Source organism: Cyrtonyx montezumae, unplaced genomic scaffold, assembly GCF_038088225.1.
Source record: "Cyrtonyx montezumae isolate F1298 unplaced genomic scaffold, pur_monq_1.0 scaffold_3, whole genome shotgun sequence".
NCBI classification, from domain to species: domain Eukaryota; kingdom Metazoa; phylum Chordata; class Aves; order Galliformes; family Odontophoridae; genus Cyrtonyx; species Cyrtonyx montezumae.
The window spans coordinates 101,499,226-101,521,090 of record NW_027072034.1 but is presented as its reverse complement, the minus strand read 5'-3'; the positions used below and the strand labels follow the sequence as shown (position 1 = coordinate 101,521,090).

The 21,865-nt window shown below is 43.1% G+C and overlaps 1 protein-coding gene across 3 annotated transcripts in view; it reads right to left on the bottom strand.

Annotated features, from left to right (window-relative positions):
* Positions 1 to 14,101: 14,101 nt before the first annotated feature.
* Positions 14,102 to 21,865, bottom strand: part of DCP1B (decapping mRNA 1B) — a 41,930-nt gene continuing 34,166 nt past the window's right edge. For all 3 annotated transcript variants that reach the window (XM_065742587.1, XM_065742588.1, XM_065742589.1), the window contains 2 exons: positions 16,388 to 16,636; positions 14,102 to 14,201 (listed from right to left, as the gene is read on the bottom strand). In XM_065742587.1, the coding sequence (XP_065598659.1) occupies positions 14,121 to 14,201; positions 16,388 to 16,636 (330 nt within the window). In that variant the 3' untranslated portion in view covers positions 14,102 to 14,120. The remainder of the gene's footprint in view (positions 14,202 to 16,387; positions 16,637 to 21,865) is intronic.

Genomic DNA, 21,865 nt, shown 5'->3' with positions numbered 1-21,865 from the left:
TTCCTGCTGCCCTGTGGGGGTCCCCGTACAGCCCCCGCCATGCTGCTGGCCCCGTGCCTTGAGCAATGGCTGCGCCAGGAGGCAGCTCTGTGCCCCGAGCTGCAGCGGCTACGTAATCCCTCAGCAGCCCCTTAATCCCCTGGCCAAGCAGCAGCAGCCACAGATTTAGGGAAGTGGAGTGGGATAAAATCACCCGGGATTACTCTGATTCCTGAAGACGGGTCTCAGCTTCTCCAGCTGGAGGTCAGACCGGCCTGCTTTAAAGGGCTCACAACAGCAGGTCCAACCCCCCCCCCCGACCTTTGATCTCACCCACACACAGTGTGGGATGCTGGGTGCCCACTCAGGCACCATCGTCTTGGGGTACAGGCACTGTGTGGGGTCAGGATGTCCAGTCGCCTCATGTAGGAGAGAAGAGGGATGAGCAGCCCATTACCTGATCTCCTCATGTGAGCAATGCTATGTTAATAGATGAACCTCTCCATTTGGGCAACATTCAGTTGAGATTGCCATCCACTAATGAGTATCTGGAGACCAATGAATCAAAGGAAGCCAATGGCTGAATGTGATGAGCAGCAGCAAGCAGCAAAGATGAGGGGCGTGCTTTGTAAGCTCATTATCACTGTGAGGAGTATGAATTATAAATAACTGTAGATATACAGTGGAAAGATATAAATGAGCAGAGTGACCTGTTGAATAGCCTGGCTCTATTGCTACAGGCTAACCCACTTCTTAGAATGCCTTCCGATCATCTTTTGCACCTTTAAAAATGGTTTATTTTCTATAAAATGCAAAGCCACAGTAGATCATTAGGTTTTTTTGTGAGAATATGAAAGAGGAAACTGACTGTCAAACAATTGAGGTAAAACAAGGCACATATTATAAATGTGCTGCTGAATGCAGTGTTGGTACCACACATTAAATGGGACAATAGATGTGGCAGAGAAAATACAGAGAAGGGAATTAAAGGGTGATATGTGGAACAGAGGTTAAATTGTGTGAAGCAGAGGCTGGAAGCCCAGGGTGAGCAATTCAGTCATTACAGAGCTGACTCACCTCAGGATAGGCCAGCTTCTGCATTTACTGCAATCTTTTACTCCAAACCACATGTCTTTTAAGTTATGATCTTGTTCAAGCAGATGGTGGGCCTGATAGGGCTGAAATTTCCAGATGACATTCTTAAATCAGTGCTGTGCAGAGGGTTACACAGGAAGGTTGAAATGACTCTTTTAGACTTTAAAATCTAAAAGAAAAATAAATCAATTTCTGAACATATAAACTCACACTCTAGAGACAGTGCCTTTGGGTACCACACGGCTGTACAGCAAATGGCATTATTAGCAGTTGAAGGTAGCAGATGGACAGGTCTGGATCGTACCAATACCTTTCTCAAATGGCCAAAATGTGCCATGGGGGCTCTCACCCTGACTAGGGGTCAGCACACGTCCAGAGAATCAGTATCTCAGACAGCATTTTCTCTCCACTTTGCAAGGAGCCGTAAGTGGAGTTATTGTGAGCAATTTTGCAGTGTCTTTTTGCTAGCCTTTCCAATCATTGTGTGCTATTTGCAGTGGGGACCCAGTTTAATCCAGATGGGTTTGGACAGCATCCTGCTCTGTGTGTGTTTAAAAATCCTGAAACACTCATAGAAAAGGCAATGAGATGCAGCAACATGCTGAACTAGGAGGCCAAAATCCCTTTATTTGGACTGATCTCATTTAATGGATATCACCTAACAGATATACCTCACTTAACCCCTTAATGACCTGAAGTTGCAAGGAAAGGGAATTTGAAGATGAAATGAAAACAACAAAGAAAACTGGAAAACACCAGGTGCCCAGAGAGCCCTTAGTGGGATTGTCATGTGTGGAGGTGCTTCCGCAGTGGTCAGCAGTGTGATGTACGAGCACAGATAGGGCACGGGGGGTAGATGAGTGATGGCAGGGCCTCATTCAGGAAGAAAATGAGTCCTATGAGAAAGAATGAGAGCAAATCCTTAATGAAGTGTGAGAATCTGAGGAAGGCTGCAAGAGACATTGGGGCAGAGAGTGGAGCAAATTAGAGAGAAATTTTCAAAACTATGAGACAATAAAAAGTGCCAGTGTGATTCTGTGCTCTGTTCATAGATGTAGGGAAGATTTACCAGCTCTGTTCGTTTCTGTTTCGACTAGAACCTGAGGTCAGTTTGGATTATCTTGTTAAGAGAAGGTGCTGGCAAGTGTCAAGAACTGCTGAAGAACAAATATAGTCAAAACACTTGCGTAAGCAGTGTTGTAGGCAAGTTTGTTAAAGACACCAGAAATCTTCATTTGTTTTATGCATTCACATGATGACCCTAACCTGGGAATAGCTGGGCAGACTGAAGTGCAGTCTTATAGCAAGATAAATTATAAGGCATAAAACAAGGAAAGAGAATCTTTACACTGAGCATCATAAAAAGCTGATCATAAAGCTGTGCTGTGCATGGGACAGCCTCTTGAGGCAGCCTCTCTCCGTGCAGCACAGGTTGCCAGGGCACAATTAGTAGCAAGCAAGAAACTCTTTGTCAGAAAACCAGCTGGAATGGGGGACAGGGCAGCAGCCCTGAACAAAGCGTGCAGTTTCCTGGCAGTGAAGAGTAGGTGAAGCAGTGTCTCAGGCCCCTTGGGCATGAAGCTCCTCCTGATGCCACACTTATCTGCCTAAAGCTTGTCACTTCCTCCCCATGGCACCATGGTATGCGTCTCCCAGGTAGCCCATGCAGCAGGGCAAAGATGAGCCCCATGTCCTTCCAGACAATCTCAAGGGGCTACGTGGAGTGAGCATGAGTGTCCTTTTTGCATTATTGATATCAGGACTGGGAAGAGGGTGTAGGAGATGGGTAGTCCCTTGGTTTTCATTTTGGAGGCACTGGGATCTTGCTGTGTGTCTCCCAGCACCTCCAAGCAAATCTTTGCTGTACAAAATACTTGATCTTATTAACAGCAGATACATTTATCTATCTGAGCTCATAATCTTCTGACTCTATCTCATGGTATAGAAGTTCCTTTCTACCCTGCCCAAACACTGTGCTTGAAAAGCTTCTTTCTCAACAGTGCTAGAGCCTGTATCCTGTTTGTGAGATATGAGGATGATGTCTCTGGCCTGTCTGAGGATATTTAACTGTTCCCTGGCGTGGTTTGGAAGGCAGCCATGAGGTGTTTCGCCAGCGGCAGGGAATCTGATCTGCCTGTCCAGCAGCTGCCAGGAAGAGGGGACCATTGCCAGAGGCAGTGATGGAAAAGCACTTTTATTTGTGGTCTTACTGGCTGGCTACGCAAATCTCTGATCAGGTTTCAGAGGAGGGTTAGAACTGCAAGCCAACTTCACAGAAGAGTGGATTTAGTGGGTGAAAAGGACTTGCTGCTACAGTAGTGCTGATGCTGCAGGCAGGCCCCAAGGCTGGGGGCTGGGAAGTGTCTTTATCCCCAGCCCAGCCTCTACCTCCATCTCTGTTCCCTGTGTGTGCTGCCCGCCCTCTGGTTTGACTGTGTCAGATCTAGCACTATCCCGCTGAGCCCCAGCTGCTGCAGCTCACTGGGGCAGTGCTCTTGAGTGACTGGTCACAGGGAGACCCTGGTATGAATACACACAGCAGGTACACAGTGCTTCACTGAGATCTCTGCAGAGTAGAGATTCACTGTTAGTGTAGCTCTGGGGGTACAGGCAGGTGCTATACCCCCAAATTTCTCCATTTCAAGTTGCCTCAAGAGCGGTGTATAATGGATGGATGTTTGGTCTATAGAGCTTCCCCATATATCAGCAGGACTCTGGCCCAATGTGGCCTTTCAGACCCTCTTTCCACCCAGTAGCTCTGCAAATATCTGCCTGCAGATCGCTCATCTCAGCTGCATGCTCTACCTGTTGTTTATAGAAGCAGACATGTAGGTGTCATATTAATTAATGCCCTTGGCTGGTTACATTGTCTTTTTTCCTTTTTACAGCTCTACTCTAAATATAGACTTGTTTAAGTACTCCATGATGAAACAAGAACAAAAGAAAAGGGAAAAAAAAAAAGAAAAAGAAGCAATGTGAACAGAGATGTTCAGTTTGGAGAGAACTGTGAGCAGACAGCTGCTTTCCTGGGTCCTGACACTGGAGAAGCCAGAATGAAAGTCAACTTAAGCTCTCTCTCTCTACTACCAAAGGGTTAAAGTTAATCTTTTCAATTTCAAGTTCACATGACTCAAAAGAACTTGATTAGGAGGAAGGGAAACCTCATTTTGAAAGGGATTAAAGCGTTCCCAGTAAAGTAGCTGCACTAGAACAGCTTTTTTGAGGGAGGAGGCTTCGTTTTCTGGGGAGCCCCAGGAACTGCAATGCACCAAGTGACTAATGAAATGATGCCACTTAATCTGCTAATCTCTACAGCCACAAAAACACTTGACTCGCGGCATCCTTTGTGTTGCTAAATCCTTTGCATTAAACGTGTGATGCAATGACCCTGCTCAGAGAATGTGCTACAAATACCTCCTTCTCCCTGCTCAGTGTGTTAATAAGGATCCAGAGGTTAACAAGGTTATCAGAATGGAGGTATTTGGGTCAAATTAGAACGTCTGTCTGGGCCGGAAGAAAGCAGAGTCCCACCTGTCCTGTGTCCCACCCAGTGGCCTTAAAGATCACCCAGTTCCAACTGCCTGCCATGGGCAGGGCTGCCACCCAGCAGCTCAAGCTGCCCAGGGCCCCTTCCAAGCTTGCCTTGAATGCCTCTAGAATGGGGCACCCACATCTTCTCTGGGCAGCTGTGCCAGGGCCTCACTGCCCTCTCAGTGCAAAACTTCCCCCTGACAGATGTGGGGCAGAGACAAGTTATTTGCTTTTATGATCTGACAATACTGACTCAGGTATGTGCAGAAATCCTGATGAGGATTTATTGGATATGGGCTGCAGGGTGCTTACACTGAGCATCTGGGTAGGAGCTACTGTGGAAATGCGTATCAGCATGGCTGCAATTTTCAGAGCTCAATTAAAAATCCTAAACATTTGGGTTCTTTTCTCCCTCCATTTTGATATAGCAGAACAGAGCAGCTCTTTCAAAATTCTGTGTCACAAATTATAAAATTTCATGCTTTCATCCTTTAAAAAGGGACTATTTTTTCCCCATAAAATCAGAGGTGATCAAGTTCCAATGTGATTAAAGATAAAAGCTAGGCTTGGGTTACATTTTACCACACACTGATGTAGATGTAGATAAAAACAGTCCATTTTTCATGAATATTAATGAAAACATGTTTGTGAGTTTAGGCAGCCATCAATTGTTATTAAAAATATCATGACAGTCTTGAGGAACACAGTGAGAAGGTTTCCACACCAGATCCACAGTTTCCAAGCAGCTTGCATTTTGCTCTATGGTTCCTCCTGCAGTGAGAGGAAATTGTTTCCCCATAGCTATGGGGAGTGGGGCTTCTTTAAGCCCCAGGTGACTTGAGTCACTTCTCATCAGCCCTAAATTGCCTCTGAGCCCGCAATTAGTTGGCTCACCTGCCAGCTCCTTTGATTTCCTTCAAGGAGCACAAATTAGCTGAGGAAGAAACTCAATGCACATCTTGCCAGCCTCTTAGACCAGCTGACATCATCCCCCCATGGGGTGCTGGGCAGGCAGGAGGGCATCAGGTTGAGAGGGCATGGCAGCTCACCAGAACATCTATGCAACTATGTAATGGGAACAAATCATATCTCTCTTCTGCCGGAACGTGTAGTAGTGTGCAAAATCTATGTTTGAAACAATCAGTCCCTACCAGCCTTGCTTATTCTGCTTCCTCCTGGCATTCAGGCTACACATGTGGCATTGTTGCAGCTCACACCTCAGCTTTATATGTGCGAGTGATGCTGGAGTTAACAGGCATTCCCCAGTCTGGAGTGATTCTCTTTCTAGCTGTAATGTATACCTAGGTCTGCTCTGCTCCTGGTGGCTCCATCAGCAGCAGGGCAGGGAGCAAAGCAGGAGAGCTGGCAGCCCTCATCACAGTTTGAGGTGGAAACAGGGCCCAGGACTCAGCGTATCCTCTGCTGGAGCATCTCCAACCTGTGCTACCTGCAAATCCTCCACTTCAGGTCAGCTTTGTCTTTAAATTGCTGTAATCTCATACATCTTGTATGGAATAAGATGGAAGTAGAGGAAGGATTTTAGCTTCGTGCAAGTAAAAATTCCTTACAATTAATTGTGTAGGATGGTGAGAAAAGCTGACTAGGGGGAACAGCTGCACAGTCTTTTTCCTGCTTTTTGGCAAGGATGACACCAATCAGCTGGATTTAGCACGGTGTTGCACACAGTAGCCAAGTTGAAAGATGTTATAAGCACTAGAAAATTGCTGTCAGTGCAGGTGGCTGCCCAGGGCCAATAAGCTGTAGAGAAAAACACAGGTGCTGAGGAGCACACAGCCTGGCCCTCAGGAGCCAGCAGCCATTTTGTCATGGAGGGGCCAGCACTGCCAAGCAGTGCTGTGCAGGGCTGCGGGGTCTCTCTAAAGGCTGTGGTGGCCAAGGAGAGGGGTAGCTACAGGTCATGCACGATAGGAGGAGGTGGTCACGAATCTCTATCAGTTTTCTGTTTATTTATGTCAGAAACGGCGCAGCCAGCAGGAGCAGGGAGGTTATCATCCCACTGTTCTCAGCACTGATGGGGCTGCGCCCCAAGTGCTGTGTTTAGTTTTGGGCCCCTCACTACAAGAAGGATGTTGAGGCCCTAAAGTGTGTCCAGAGAAGGGCAAGGGAGCTGTAAGGGGGTCTGGAGCACAGGTCTTATGGGGTGCGGCTGAGGTTGTTCAGTCTGGAGAAGAAGAGGCTCAGGAGAGACCTCATTGCTCTCTACAACTGCCTGTAAGGAGGCTGTGGTGAGGCTTGGGTTGGCCCCAGGTGATAATGGCCTCAAATTGCACCAGTGGGGATTCAGGTTGGATATTAGCAAACATTTCTTCTCAGAAGGAGTGGTCATCCAGTGGAGCAGATGGTGGAGTCACTGTCCATGGAGGTGTTGAAGAACTGTGTGGATGTGGCAGTGAGGGACATGGTTAGTGGCCATAGTGGTGCTGTCTTGGGGTTGGACTGTGTGATCTTGGAGATCTTTTCCAACCTCAATGATTGAATGATTTGAAAAGTCCCACCTGTTCTGGCAAAGCAGCTTCTGTAGGGATACAGTAGCACATGGGGTGTTTTTCCTTTCCCTCACTTTTTCTGAAGCAGCAATTGCTCACCTCTGAGCAGATCATTAGAAAGCCCTTAGGACACCTTTTAGGTGCTGCAGCTGTTTGGTAGGACAAAAACATTTATGGGCAGAAAGTAGCTCTGTCAGCAACACCTCACAAATCCCAGCAGTAGCTCTGAGAAAAGCTGAGCAAGGAGCAGCTGCCATTGGGCTGGGAAAGGCAAGGGGAACAGCCCCTGGTACAGCCCTGCTGCACGGCTGGGATTGCAAATCTAAGAGCATGGTGACTTTTTTTGATCGATACAGTCAAGACGTGAAAATACTGTCACTTTTTGGTTCACTCCAGCAGGCTGCGTTGGCTCTTCTGTCCTGCAGCAGGCTACCTCAGCTGTCCATCCCATGGGATGCTGCAGAGGAAGGGAACGGGGCTGCTGCCTCTCTTTGTTCTACGTTTCTTGTTTTCCCTGCCCACACAACCTGCTGATTCCTTCTGAAGTGTTGCTGCTGGAGAAGGGGGATGTTTGGGCCAGACTGAGTGATTTCTTATTGCCTTAAACAAAAACAGTGAGATGCAGAAAGGACCAAGACTCCAGTGGTGTGTGCCTGAGTCTCTGCCCGTGCCTCTTGACTTCTTCTGTAACTGCCATAAACCCACTGTGTAACCACTTGTCAACACAATTTTAGACAGAGATGGTAGTATTTCCTTCTCTCTTCTTTGCAAGGGTAATTTTTATGAAAACACTTCGTATCTATCTAGCTCTTTTCAGAAGAGCACTCTTAACAGTGATGCTGGAGACATACAGAATGTACACAAGAAACATCCTTTACAATCACACAAGAGCTCTCACCCGAAGATGTTTAAGTGGATTATGAAATCACCACTGTTGTTGACCTTCTGGAAAAAAAAAAAAAAAAAAAAAAAAAGAGTAAATCATGGTGGGTAAAATATTGACCTGATTTTTTGTGTGCCCTTGTTCTGTTCTCAACCTCCCCATCCCACCGCCTCCATATTCAGACCTGCTTCCTCAGCACCAGTGTAATTCAGCATGTTATTATGATGTGACAAGAAATTGCAACTTTCCTCCATCTCCTCATTTTGGTAGCTGATTCCTTCAAGGTATCCACAGAAGCACCTGTGAAGTGCTCTGCTTTGCAATGCCTACTCTGCCTTAGCTGCCTGCTGATGGCTCAGAGATAAGCGTTTACTGTCTTCACCGTTGGTCACCTGGCTGTTTCAGGGCAATTTGCACTGAAGAACATTCAACTGCTGGATGTAACAGCTTCCTGCAGTCAGGGATTAGCTTAGTGTTTCTTCTGAACTGTAATGGCCTCCAAATTTCTGCTTTAATACAATGGAGTGAAAGTTTCCTGGATGAAATTCAGTTTCATCTGCGCTTTTCCATCTCCTTTCATCCTCTTCCAATTTTCACACCCACTTCTGTCCCACAGGTGAGCTGAAAATTCCCAGCTTACCCTTCTGTTTATAATTCACTGTCATTTCAAAGAGTTTACTGCTTTTTCTTGAGCATATTGCCAGCATACATAACCTTCAGTCAAGGGAGTTAACTGGAGAACTTTGATCTTGCGTTTCTCCTCATTCCTTCTAACCTTCCCTTGACAAGACTCCTTTATGATTCCTGCAGGGAGTTTTCTCAAAGATAACAAAGCTTTCATTTGTTACAAGAATCACTAGTCTTCCTCTGATCAGTGCTACCAATACTGCTGAGACATTCGTAAGATGCAGGACACATTTTTAGTGGGATGTGATCCATCTGAAAGTAGCACAGAGTGAGCACTTGTGACTGCTCACATGGAAGATGTGGGCAAACATCTCCCTGTGATGAGCTGCTTTGGAGGAAATGGAGGTGGAGATCACAGCAACTGTGGCTGGGGTAGGAAAGAGAACTGGGTTTGGGCCTTTAGGTATAGAAACAGGGAGAAAGCAGATCACAAGAGGGTGAGACAGCAGGGAAAAACAGTGGATTGTGCATTGATACCTCTATTGCCAAACACTAAGCATTAAGCACAGGATCCCAGAATCAGGCTGTGATTCTACAACCTGACTGATCCCCTAATTCCAGCACTTGGCCACAGCTCACTGCATCCATGGGAGAGGATAGCAAATGCAGGACTGGCCCAGTAAAAACCCAAGGCATACGATATATCCAAACAAAACAAAATACCACTTTCTTAAAGGAATGAGAAATGTAGGCACTTCTACGAAGCGGTAGGTCTGGGGCTACTGCTCTAAATGAAGAAGGATGCTGTTAGTGACCCAGGCTGCTAAGCAGCAGTAAAAATGAAGGAAAACAGAGCTTTTGTCCCCAGCCCAAGTAGCCCTGCTCTGGGAGTGCTGCCAAGAGTCTGCATGTTCCTTCCTGCTCTCCTAACTGTAGTATTTACAGCCAAGTGCTGGAGAAAAGCACAAAGTTGTATCTTTTTGAAGAAACATAATATCTATCATTATTCCATAGGTCTCATAAGTAGATTTCAGGTATCAGGTGAAGAAATGCAGTACTGATAGCTGTACCCAAAGCTCTTTGCTGTAACAGAGAGAAACACCAGTGGAGCTCAAGCCAAAGCACAGGAGCTCTGTGCTCAGCTGATGGGCCTATGATGCAGGCTGGTAATACCTGGGAGAAAGAAGAGTTAACGATGTGCAGGATCCAGCCAACATTTAGCATCCCTCTGCGTACAGGGTAGCACCTGTAGGACCTTGGTTCCTTCATCATTTGAAAGTGAGCTGCTAAAGATAGTAATAGCTAGTTGTAAAATGAGTTGTGATCCTTCCTATTTCTTGACTTTTGTCCATGTGACATGAGGGTTTTCTTTTTTCTACCTACTAACCTTGTTAGCGTGCACACTGTCCTGAACTCAGAGCTTGCTTTTGTCCAATAAAAAGGATTTTTATGTGTCTCAAATAGTTTCAAAAATGTTTTTTTATTTCCTGTCTGACTGAGGTTGCTTGTTTTAAAACACATACAGCGTCTTCCCATTGCGTATTCCCATCACATACAGCATCTTCACCAGATGAATTCATTCACCCAAGCACCTGCTGTTCTGTGAGGAAAAGTACAGGCTGCCATTGTGGCCAGCACCATTTCAACACAAGATGGTGGTGGTTGTGGGGAGGGTGCTTGCACAAGCTAACTTTAGACCAGTCAGTCTAATCTCCCAGGCCAAAATAGGCCTGTGCTCGTGCTTGCCATCAATAGAATCCTGTCCTTCCACTGCCTCTACACAGAGATTAACCTCCTGAACAACACTTATTCTTGACAGAGCTATTGCAAACAACTGCATGGACTTCCACATACAACCAAGGCAGGGCACGACAGTGAAGTCACATTTTGATCTCTGTGGTATCTTCTGAGCTTGAAGAGGAAAAAGGCCTTTAGCTCAGTTTCACAAAGCTGAAGTCATTTTAAAGCAACTGATAGCTTAGTCATCCTTTCTTCACTTTCTTCTTTGGGATTCCCTTAGATCCCACCCAGGATTTATATCTGGGTTTGCTCTTCTTCTCACAGTGGCACCATCAGCAGCTGGGCAGCAAGTAGGAGAGCTGTCAGTGCTCATCACACCCTGAAGTGTGACTCAGTATGTCCTCTGATGGGTTGCCCAGAGAGCTGGTGGGTGCCCCATCCCTGGAGACACCCAGGGTTAGGCTGGACAGGGCTCTGAGCAACTGATCGAGCTGTGAGTATCACTGTTCACTGCAGGAGAGTTTGACAAGATGGCCTTCAAGGGTCCCTTCCAATTCAAATGCTTCTATGATTCTACAATTTACCCCCATGCCTTACCAGTGCAGGTGCCTGTGCTGCTGCTCACCAAACTGATCTAGATTTAAAGCAGCCTCGGTGTGGATAGACCCTTAACCTGGACCAATTCTTCTGCAACACATTTTACTAAGTACCTGCCTTAATCCGAACGAAAAGGAGAAATATATTAGAAAAAGAAAGGAAAGACTGGTGTGGGAGTGAGCAGCTCAGAGTGGGTGGTGGGCCAGTCTGCCTCTACAGCAGTACAGCCAGCTTGAAGTGTTCATAAATCTGCAATCATTGTTTCTTCATCTATTTCCTGCAGAACCACATTTTCCTCCTGTTTATATGTGCCGAGCTCACTCCTTTATTCCCAGGTCTGCTCAGTGCAGATTCATGCCCAAAGGTCAGAACAAGCTTGTTATGGATAGCCATAGCAGTTCGGAAAAGGCCAGGAGTCATATGAGGCTCTGAGAAATCCTTAGTCAGGATGAGCAGGAAGGTTTATTGTATGTTGACTGAGGATTAATTTTTTAGCACATTATTCACTTTCATGACTGGAATTTTATCTTTTCTCTAGGTTTCAGGAATCCCTCTGGGGAGAACTGCTGCCTTCTCATAACATTTTCAACATTAAAGCCTCAAACGCTTGATGAAAAATGTCTTTTAATCTCATCTTTTCCCCAGCAAAGATCTCCAAGTTTGCTAAAATATTAACTATGGTTTTAATATCCTAAAGGGACCGAGTTATCTAGAATTCTTACTGCGCTTATAACTGAAATTCAAAGCTCAACACATTGTAAACAGGCTGTCAGAGGAGACGAAGCATCTCGCCTATTCAGCTCCTGGAAGATCTTTATTTTGCTGTACAGTTCTAATTATCCCCTTTGCAGCAACAACAAGGAAGCGAAGAAAGAGGAGCAATAGAGGGCTAATGAATAAACATCAAATTAAGGATTTGAATTTCCTGTCAGAAGGGCCCAAGGAAAGGTTGGGATGACTTCACTGAATATTATGGATTTCCATGATAAACACTGACAGAATTAGATATTATGTTTCAGTATTTGATTGACTTTCTCATCTTATCTCTCTGGTTCAACAGGTATGGAATTTTGTAAGGAAGCAAGCAGCACTGAAGTGGAAATACTCTGAGATCTAGTATCAATACACATCAAACTAAAAAAAAATACATGTAGGTACTGTGGAAATGCCTCAAAATTAATGTGGTCCTCACCGTTTTTCTGATTTTCTACTTCCAAATTTTAATCCTTTTACAGATTTAATAAAAAAATAAATAAAAAGCATTCCAGGAGAGGCAGCCCTAAGGGCAGTAGTCCATTCCTCTCCAAAGGCCTCGCTAGCCCTGGAGGCTCCCTAGTCTCCCTAGCTCTAGTAGTTTCTTACAGACAAAACAAACTCGGGAACCTGAGTGTTCAGAACCACTCCAGTTTTGATGTGAGGATCTATAAAACCTGACATCTGGTATCATGCACAGAGCTGGCTGCCTCAAGAGACAGTCCCAGCTGGTAAGAGGCTATTAGGGAGAATTTCCATCACTGCACGAGGATTGTCCAGCTTTTCCATGGTACTGGAATGATTGTCCCAATTTGCACTGAAGAGAACCTCTCCCTCACGGATGCGGCAGGTGAGCTGTGCCTACATCCTTATCTATAGCCCAGATGAACGCATACTCATTTGTGCATTACAGGTCAGGCTCACTGCACCCATAAAGGAAATATCTCCTCTGCAACACGTTGCGGTTCCTAAACTGTAGCAAACTTGCAAACTAGCAGGAAATGCTAATGAAAATAGAGAAAATTTCTTTCAGCCACTTACTCTGATTTAAAATGTCATTAATGCCTCTTCTGCCAAGCATAAAAACATTTTCATAGAATCAGAGAATTGCTCAGGCTGGGAAAGACCTTTAAGATCATCAAGTCCAACCACAACCAAACCGCAATACCCCGACTCTAACAACCCACTGCTAAATCATGTCCCTGAGCGCTACATCCAAACAGATTTTAAGGACATTCGGAGATGGCAAGTCAACCACCTCCCTGGGGAGCCTATTCCAGTGCTTAACAACCCTTTCTGTAAAGAAGTTTTTCCTTATAGCCAAGCCAACCCTCCTCTGGCACAACTTGAGTCCATTTCCCTTTGGTCCTGTCTCCTGTTATCAGTGAGAAGAGACCAACCCCGCCCTCACTGCAATCACCTTCCAGGTGTTTGAAGAGTGCAATAAGGTCTCCCTTCAGTCACAGAAGTACAACTGATCCCAACAATTCTAAATACATAGTCCATTCCACAATAAAATGAAATCACCACAAAGTAGGGACTATCCATTTTATTTTCTTTAGAAATGGATCAATGAAATCACTGTGCTCCAGAAACAAACAAACAAACAAACAAACAAAAAACACTTAAAAAAGAACTTAATAGGACTTTTACACCAGGTAGCCTCCCCCTTAACAAAGCTGCACATCACTTACAGTAATGCAGATCGGATCTGGAGTAATAGAAACAAGAATCCAGTGCCACCCCAAAGCTATGCTGATAGCAAGTACATTCACAAACAAAACCCTCCCCCCTAATTCACCAAAACACCTGCAGAGTTCCACTTCTACAGCTAGCTAAAAATATTCTTGTTAAAATAGAAAAAGATTTCTCTACAAAATTTTGGGGGATAGTCACGACATTCCTTCTAAATCGCTTTGCAGACAACTAAGTAAAATGACATAAGGGTTTACCTAAGACTTTCAGTTCCAAAATTTCACTAAAAATAGTCCAACGTTGCCACCATGCGGTCAGAAACAGGCATCGTTCATCGTGGAGTTGCATGTGGTACCGAGGAAACGCGCATCAAGCACCCAGTCAAGGAATAACCATGCTGTAAGTAAAAAATGCAACTGAATTCTGACAACAGTGGCTTTATGCAGGAAAACCAATTCTAAGTATGGGCCAGTCTACGAAAAATATTTTGTCATTCAGTCTTCAGCACTGTCCCTCCCGGAAGGCACAATCTGTTTCCGCCCATTTCTTTCTAAGTACAACGTGTACGTAATGAGCAAAATCTGTGTGTATGCAAAGTGCCCAAGACCATTCATTTCTTTAAATGTAACATTACTTGAAAATTTGGAAACTTTTTCTTCCTAGGGCTCAGGAAGTAATATAGAAATTAAAAAAAAAACAAAAACAAACATCTTTCACATGGATTTCTTCATTGCTGCCTTTCTCACACTGAAGAGATACGCTTCATAAATGATGTTTAAGAAGTTGTCATCATTCTGAAAAACAAAACAATTGTTACTACAAAGTAGATGTTCTTGAGTAAACAGATAAGGCTTTTCTTCCCTTTCATGGACAAAATACTTCTGAACCTGGCTCTATCTTAAGTAGCACACAATAACAGGACAATTTCCTTTACATAGATTACGTCCAAGCTATAGAATATATAACTGGATGGGAAGCACAACGCTGTAAGCAGTAATGAATACACAGAAAGTAAACTTCCCAAACTCACACTGGGTTTATCTTGAGTATGCTATTTTCACATGATACTGTAGAGAATACAGACTCAACCTGATCTGATGCTCCTGTTCATTGCTGGGGAGTTGGACTACATGACCTTTAAGGGCCCGTTCCAGCTTTGAGGATTCTATGATTCTATGACATAATCCTGTAATTTCTTCTCTTTGTCCTCAGTTACCTAACAGTTTCCTTAAGTAGATTCTTCCATTAGTTAATTGATAATTAAATTACTATAAGCGTCGCTGAAGAAACACCTTGTGTTTTGATCCTGCACTAAATCCTACCTGCACAAATACTTCCATCTTGTTTATCACAGAATGGCTTGAGTTTTAAGGAACCTTAAAGTTCATCTAGTTCCAACCCCCTGCCATGGGCAGGGCTGCCCCCCAGCAGCTCAGGCTGCCCAGGGCCCCATCCAACCTGGCCTTGAACACCTTCAGGGATGGGGCACCCACAGTTTCTCTGGGCAGCTGTGCCAGGGCCTCACTGCCCTCTGAATAACAAATTTCTTCCTAACATTTCACATGAATTTCCCCTCTCTTAGTTTAAAACCATTATCCTTTGTCCTATCACTATTAGACTGTTTAATTATTTTAGACTTAATACTCCTACCACACACTGCTCTTTTTGCACTGATGCACGTTTAACTTTTCTCTTCAGAAGACCTATTTTTTGGAAGAACTGGCAAGCTCCCATTAAAAAAGAATGTCCTAAGTAGCTTACATAAACATATGAAGATAATTAAAATCAGGATAGTCCTTGAGGAAAACCAGGAGCATCTGAGATTGTAGTTTCATATAACAGAAAATGACAGCTAAGAAACTAGCAATCAGCATCATGTTATTAAACAGTAAATAATTTCCAGGTAACAGCTAATCCTAGCTGTCATCAAGAACAGCAGGATTGAACACACATTTTACAAACAGAATTGCAGGGCACAGAATCTAGTTTTCCTTGACAAGTACTCTCCTTTTCAATTTCATACACAGTTTTCCTACTATCCAGATATTCCAAGTACGTAAGACAGAATATTGCGGTATTTTGCTTTTTCATTCCCAAAATAAAAATAAAGAGGAAAATGAGAAGAACATCTAACGTCCTAAAGACACTACTTTATTTCTAGGTCTATAATTTAAATTTCATTTTAGGTGAGTCACTAGCATTCCCATAAAGACACATTTTATTGCCAAGCCATCCAGGCACAGTTTTGGCCTATGAACTGGACATTTAAACCCATGTCTCCATTCATTACACACTGTAGCCAGTTCTTTAATTCTACAGTCTCTACTCAAACTCCCCTCTTCAGGTATTAATTCCAGAGCAAGTTGCAGAAAAAAATCATAATCATTCATATAATCCCAGAGCAGTAAACAATCGTCTCCTACATGCTGTTAATGCTTTGGCAGATTAAACTTAAATAATTCTAGCAAGAGGAATTTTAGCATTTCAAGTAGTGATTTATATACAATAGACTGAACATTTTCATAGGTTATCTAACCCGTATTTTAAAGTCGCTTGCACTTCCCATCTGAGTTCTTGATGCTAGCGTGCCTCTTCAAAGTATTTGTCTGCTAAGATAAACACCCCCTACTTTGCTAAAAATACAGCAGGTATCTCTCCAGCTCTCAGGCCAACCCTTTGAAGCTTTCAGTCATCTTTACTCTTCTCCTTCAATTCCATCATCTTTCCTTAACCTCAAACTACAATGATTAATCACAGTGCAGTTAAGCCAGCAGTGTGCAAGGAGAGGCTGTTATCTCCCTGGTCTATGGTATAGTGCTCCATTAACACAGCCATAAAAAGCACAACTTCCAGCACATACTTAATTATCCATTTAGCTTCTAGACAGATGGATAGCACTCATTAGATGCCCACGTGCATAGGTGACCAGGTGCTTACATCAAAAATGGACTGAAGGTTTAAAGAACTCTTGGCACTTTACCTGGATCAAGTGTAGAAGTGTTTCCTGCAGCTGCATCTTTGTCACTGAGCTGCTGCTGATTACAGGTGGCTCTGGGGTTTGCAGTGGTAGGAGAAGGTTAGCTGAGCTAGCAGCAGGCTCTTGGTTTGATGCTGCTAACCGCCCGCTTTCATTGGCTTTTGATGCAGCAGGTGTGGACTGAGTGAACACCATTGGGGACATCAACAAAGTAGGAGTCACAGTGGCAGGAATGCGCTGAGGTGAGATTACCTGTCCATATAAAAATAAACTAATCAATTAAACAACCTATTTAATTAGTTCCATAGGAATTAAGATGATTAAAGCTGCAGACTGATTTGCAGCAGGTACAGAAAATGCTGGAGACTGGTCCAGCTATTTGAACCTCCAGTTCGGAACTCCGATACGCTTCTGTTTACATGGGTTGATAGTGATAGGACAAAATGAAATGGTGTTAAACTAAGATAGGAGATTTAGGTTAGATGTTAGGAAGAAGTTTTTCACTCAGAGTGGTGACGTGCTGGAACAGGTTGACCAGAGAGACTGTGGATGCCCCATCCCCGGAGACATTCAAGGCAAGGCTGGATGTGGCTCTGGGCAGCCTGCTCTAGCGGTTGGCAACCCTGCCCATGGCAGAGGGGTTGAAACTAGATGATCTTTGAGGTCCTTTTCAACCCAGGCTGTTCTATGATTCTGTGATTCTATGATTCAATTCCAGATTAAAAGTCCTCCATCCAAATTGAGAATGCAGTCATGGTTTCAAATATGATACAGTCTACCTGACAGGTAAATGATCTGAGTACAAAAGCATTTTATCACAGAAATCAGACTATTATTGAATAACGAGTACTTTTAGAGAATGCAGCTGTAGTTTTCCATAGGGTCAGTAAGCCCTGAAACTTCATAATATTCTTTCTTACTTGCAAATACCAATAGTAAAGATCAGTCTTTGTGTGTAATACTAGAAAATATTTGCCAATTATGACTTTTGAATTATTGTTTACATGTACATACATATACACATGTACATACATACACATATATATTCTCTTTTTATGTATGGAGAAGTGAAACCATTTAATCTCTGTTTTGTTTATTTAAAGACCTGATGACACCATCAGAAACAGAACTGACTCCTAACCAGTACCAGCTCATCAAATCAAAATGGCCCTCAAAGAGGTGTATGGGAACTGCTGAATCACGGCCTGAACCACTGATTGGCCACCTGAGGTGAGTACTGAGTCAGCCATGGGGGCACAGGTGAAGGTGATATACCTGTGTGAGTGGAAGGGGTGGAGCCTGGTTCCACCTCTCTCAAACCCCATTTAAGGGCTGACCACCACCAGGGAAGAATCTCTTTTTGGAGATCCCTCCCACATGGAGTCCCCTGCGAGCCTTGTCATTATGAAGGTGAGCCATCTTCTCTTTTGTATTATCTGTATACTGTTTATATAGAACTACTTAAAATATACTATCCTCTATACTATCTCCTTGTGGAGTACCATCATTGGGAGTTATTTACTTTACAGAAGGAAAATTTAGACACTGAAGTTTTACAAGTTCCCTCTCTATCATATTTGCATGTTGGGATGGATATGAGTGTTAAAAGATTTTTACATTAAAATTTTGTGATACATCTTGCAGGGGTAGTCAATACTAGCAAATATAATATATGGCATAACAAAGTTTATTCACTCAGTTTCTAGATATTGAAACTTGCTGCAGGTAATTCTAGTAATAAACCCTGATCAGCTGTCTCCTCAGTGTTCAGGCAGCTGTTCTTCTTTTCAAAGAACAGAACACACAAAAGAATTAGTATGAGCCTGCCATGCTTGGAACTGCAGCATGATTTACTGCCACTCCATAAAAGTGAAAAGTTACAGCACCGCTCCACTCTGTGTCCTGGGTTACATTTCAATTTTGAAGAAAAATTAAAACTAAGAAAACAGATCTGAAGTTGATCTCCTATGTGTGCAAGACAATGCAGACTAATATTAAAAAGCATTATTTTTTTCATTGGTTCTCTTAGCCCTAGCTACAATTGCTCTACACAAGATGTTTCTGAATAATATTAATTAGGCTACAATACAAAGAGAAGGAGAACAATGAGGACTGAGATCTCATGCTCATTTATGCTAAATTGAAGGAAGCAAAAAGAATGGGTCTTTCCCGGCCCCCAAACACTTTAGAAAGTATGCAATATGTAGCTTACTCAAAAATCTCCCAGAACACTTTTCAGGTAAATGTTGTTTGTCTGGTTTTTCAAATACAGAATATTACCTTCAACTCTGCCTACAACCTTTTTTCTCCCCGTGACATGACAAAGGAAATAATCAAGTCTGTCTTATAAGCTCCTGAATGAATTAATGGTATTTCTAGCATGCTGCACGTTTGCTTCAAAGAGCAAGGTGGCACAGATGTTTGCGCTCCTATGCTGGAAAACCAATGCTCATTTTAGAGGAGAACCATCAGAAGTCCATAGGGACGTCCTGCTGTAGAGGGAGACCTTCAGCCTGCACACACACATTCTTCTGTAGATAGGCCCGTGGAAGATTGGCTGTCCCCAGACACTCACCACAGTGCTTCTGACTACTCATCCATGCAGCTTGAATAACTCCTTTTTAGTTTATCTCAAGTAAAACTGTCAGGTTACCTTAAACCATATGATTTTTCCCAATGTGATTTAAAGAATGCATACACAAACTGCTCTGCAGGGTAGGAGCCTCCAGGAAAGGAATGGTGGTGAGCAGCTGGAGGGAGTAAACTGTCTCACTAAGACAGGGAAACCTAAGACTGATGTGGTCGAAGATCTAAATGAAAAGACCTTTGAAATCAAAAGACACTACTCTACAGAGTCTGACACAAAACCTGACAGAAATTATGTTCTTTGTAACAATGGTTACTATTGTCAAACATACATGTGTTTTGTTTTAACAGACATGTCAAAAACTATTTTTTTTTTTCTGGGTAGAAACAGCTTTTTGGTAGAATTTGCCAATCAGATGCATGGTATATGGAATAAGCAATACTGCCATCTACTGGTGACACAGCTAATATCTACAGGTGACTGTGGTATTCCAAGCGCTTGTCTCCTAACAGAAAATACACATCTTGAATTTTCAGCCCATACTAACTCCTTTTGTGTGCAAAGAGTATTTTCCTTTGCCATTTAACAAACTTATACATAAACTGGACAGAGGCCTTTTAAAACACAAAGGCAAATTTTCAGTTTAGATTCCATTCAGATCATCTCCAGCCAGCTGACAACTGATGCCCATCAGCAAACGTAGGGCACAGGATTGGCGTCAGTAGCGTGATGCCTGCAGCGTGAAGCTTTTGCTGAGAGCACTGAAAATGCTCTGTAGGGACATACAGCCTTCAAACCAGTCTTACAGCCTTGAGTAATTTTGTACAAGGTATAACAGCCTTTCCAAAACATTTTTGATCCCCTTTTTTCTCATGGAATCTAGCACGAGCTGCTCGTGCATCCAGCCTTCCCTGAATTAGATCCAGCTTTTTCAGGTCAACTCTTACATCTCTGAGTCACTAATAACAGAGTGGGCGTCTACTGTCAGTTGTGCAGCAATAAAGAACAATGAAAAATGTGCAAGAAACTTGCAAGCACGTCCTATTCCTCCTCTCAAGCACAAATGCTCACTAAGATATGTTTGATATTCTGCATGGCTGCTAGCAGCTAGATGACATTACAGCTGGCAAACTCACATCAAACCACGTACTAAGAAACACATGGCTCTCCTGTAATGGAGACTGGAACCCAACCCTGCTTCTTCTTTCTGCACGTGCAGAATTGTGCTTGCATCAAGTGCTCCTCTGGAACATCAGCACCCAGGGCATGCCATGGGCTGCTGGTAAGGGCGTTATTTAGAGCTGAGAACACTTGGTCTAGAAATGGCCCTGGAATTTTAAAAACAGATGCTGTTAAAATACAGCCAGCTATAATGCTAATGCTAACCTTAACATTGTTTTGTCTCCCGGGTATAACCCAGAAAATTTTAACTGATGCATAACTGTAGAATCTGAAATTACATTTCATGACAAGTTTAACATACCTATCGCATTCCTCCTGGGAATGCTTACAATCTCATGCTGAAACAGCAGTTACGATAACAGGTATCTTTGATGCCAGCATCATAGCACAAGCTATGATGTACTAGATACACATTGAGAAGATGTGACACCCTAGGTAGATAACACATTTTTGATGGAAAACACTCCAAGACATCAAGTGAATGGTATACGATATAAGTGGGCTTCAGAAGAAATGATAAACTTGTGTCAAGGTTATTGTAAGCAATTTTAAAATCACAATTCTGATTAACATAAACCCTTCAGCATGCATGAATCTATAATTGGCATAACTCATGCCCAATACTAAGCACATGTTTAAAAGCCCATTGCAGATTAATGAGTTTTTATTGCATCTGAAGCACGTGTTACTCACTGTCTGCATAAGGACTACTTCTCAGAATAGAGCTAGCATCAGACAAATGCTTCCGAGCATTATTCCCTTAGCTTTTCATGTTTAGTTTTATTTTTTATTCTTTTTGTAACTGGTCTTTTCCTTTCCATGTGGGAGATCACAGTTCTTACACCATATGGAGATGCAGAAGCCAATTTAAAATTGGACTCGTAATGTGTCAATTGTGAAAAACACTATTGCTTTAATTTTCTCAGCACTGCTGAAAGATCTGGGATGTTCCTGTAATGTGATTTTTCCAAACAACAAAGATGCTGTCCAGATACACTTCTATTCCTGTCAGGCTTTTTAGCATTTGTTTTTTCTGTATGCTGAATTACAGTAGAAGATGCAATACCAAAAGATAAGTAATTACAGAGAACAAACCTTTTGCCGTATTTGCCATCAGAATCTGCTTTGATCAATTTTGCATGAGCATGTGCAGATACATTGGTGCCAACTCAATTTCACTCAGATGTCTGTCTGCAGGCGTGGCAGTGCTTAAAGCTTTTGGTCTATGGTAAGGATGTGATTATATAAAGATTAATGCTGGTTTTAAAAGTTGTTTTGAATTGTTATCTTTTAGAAGGTTTTCATATGGCAAATTCGTGGCAAACCACAGGAATAAAGACTTATTCCTTAATTTCTATCACTTATTTCTTTTTTTTTTTTGTTTTTTTTTTTGGGGGGGAGGGAAAGGGGGGAAACAGATAACCTGCTGCATGTGAAAGAGGCCATTCCTTCCACACTGCAGAGTCTTAAGTGTCCTAAACAGTAATTAGTAATACTTTCATCACTTTTAGTCTATTTATTAAGTTTTTATTATGTCTGTTACTTATTTTACGTTTTTGCAACAGAAAAATTGGGTCTAATGCTGTTTTGATAGCAGCTGCAGCTGTGTCATCATAGCCACTCTAGGCAACTTCAATCTTTTTGAACTGCTCACAGCCATGCAAGGTGGGACTGAGTGTCTCTTTAGGTGTTTTGTATGCGTGTGTGTATGT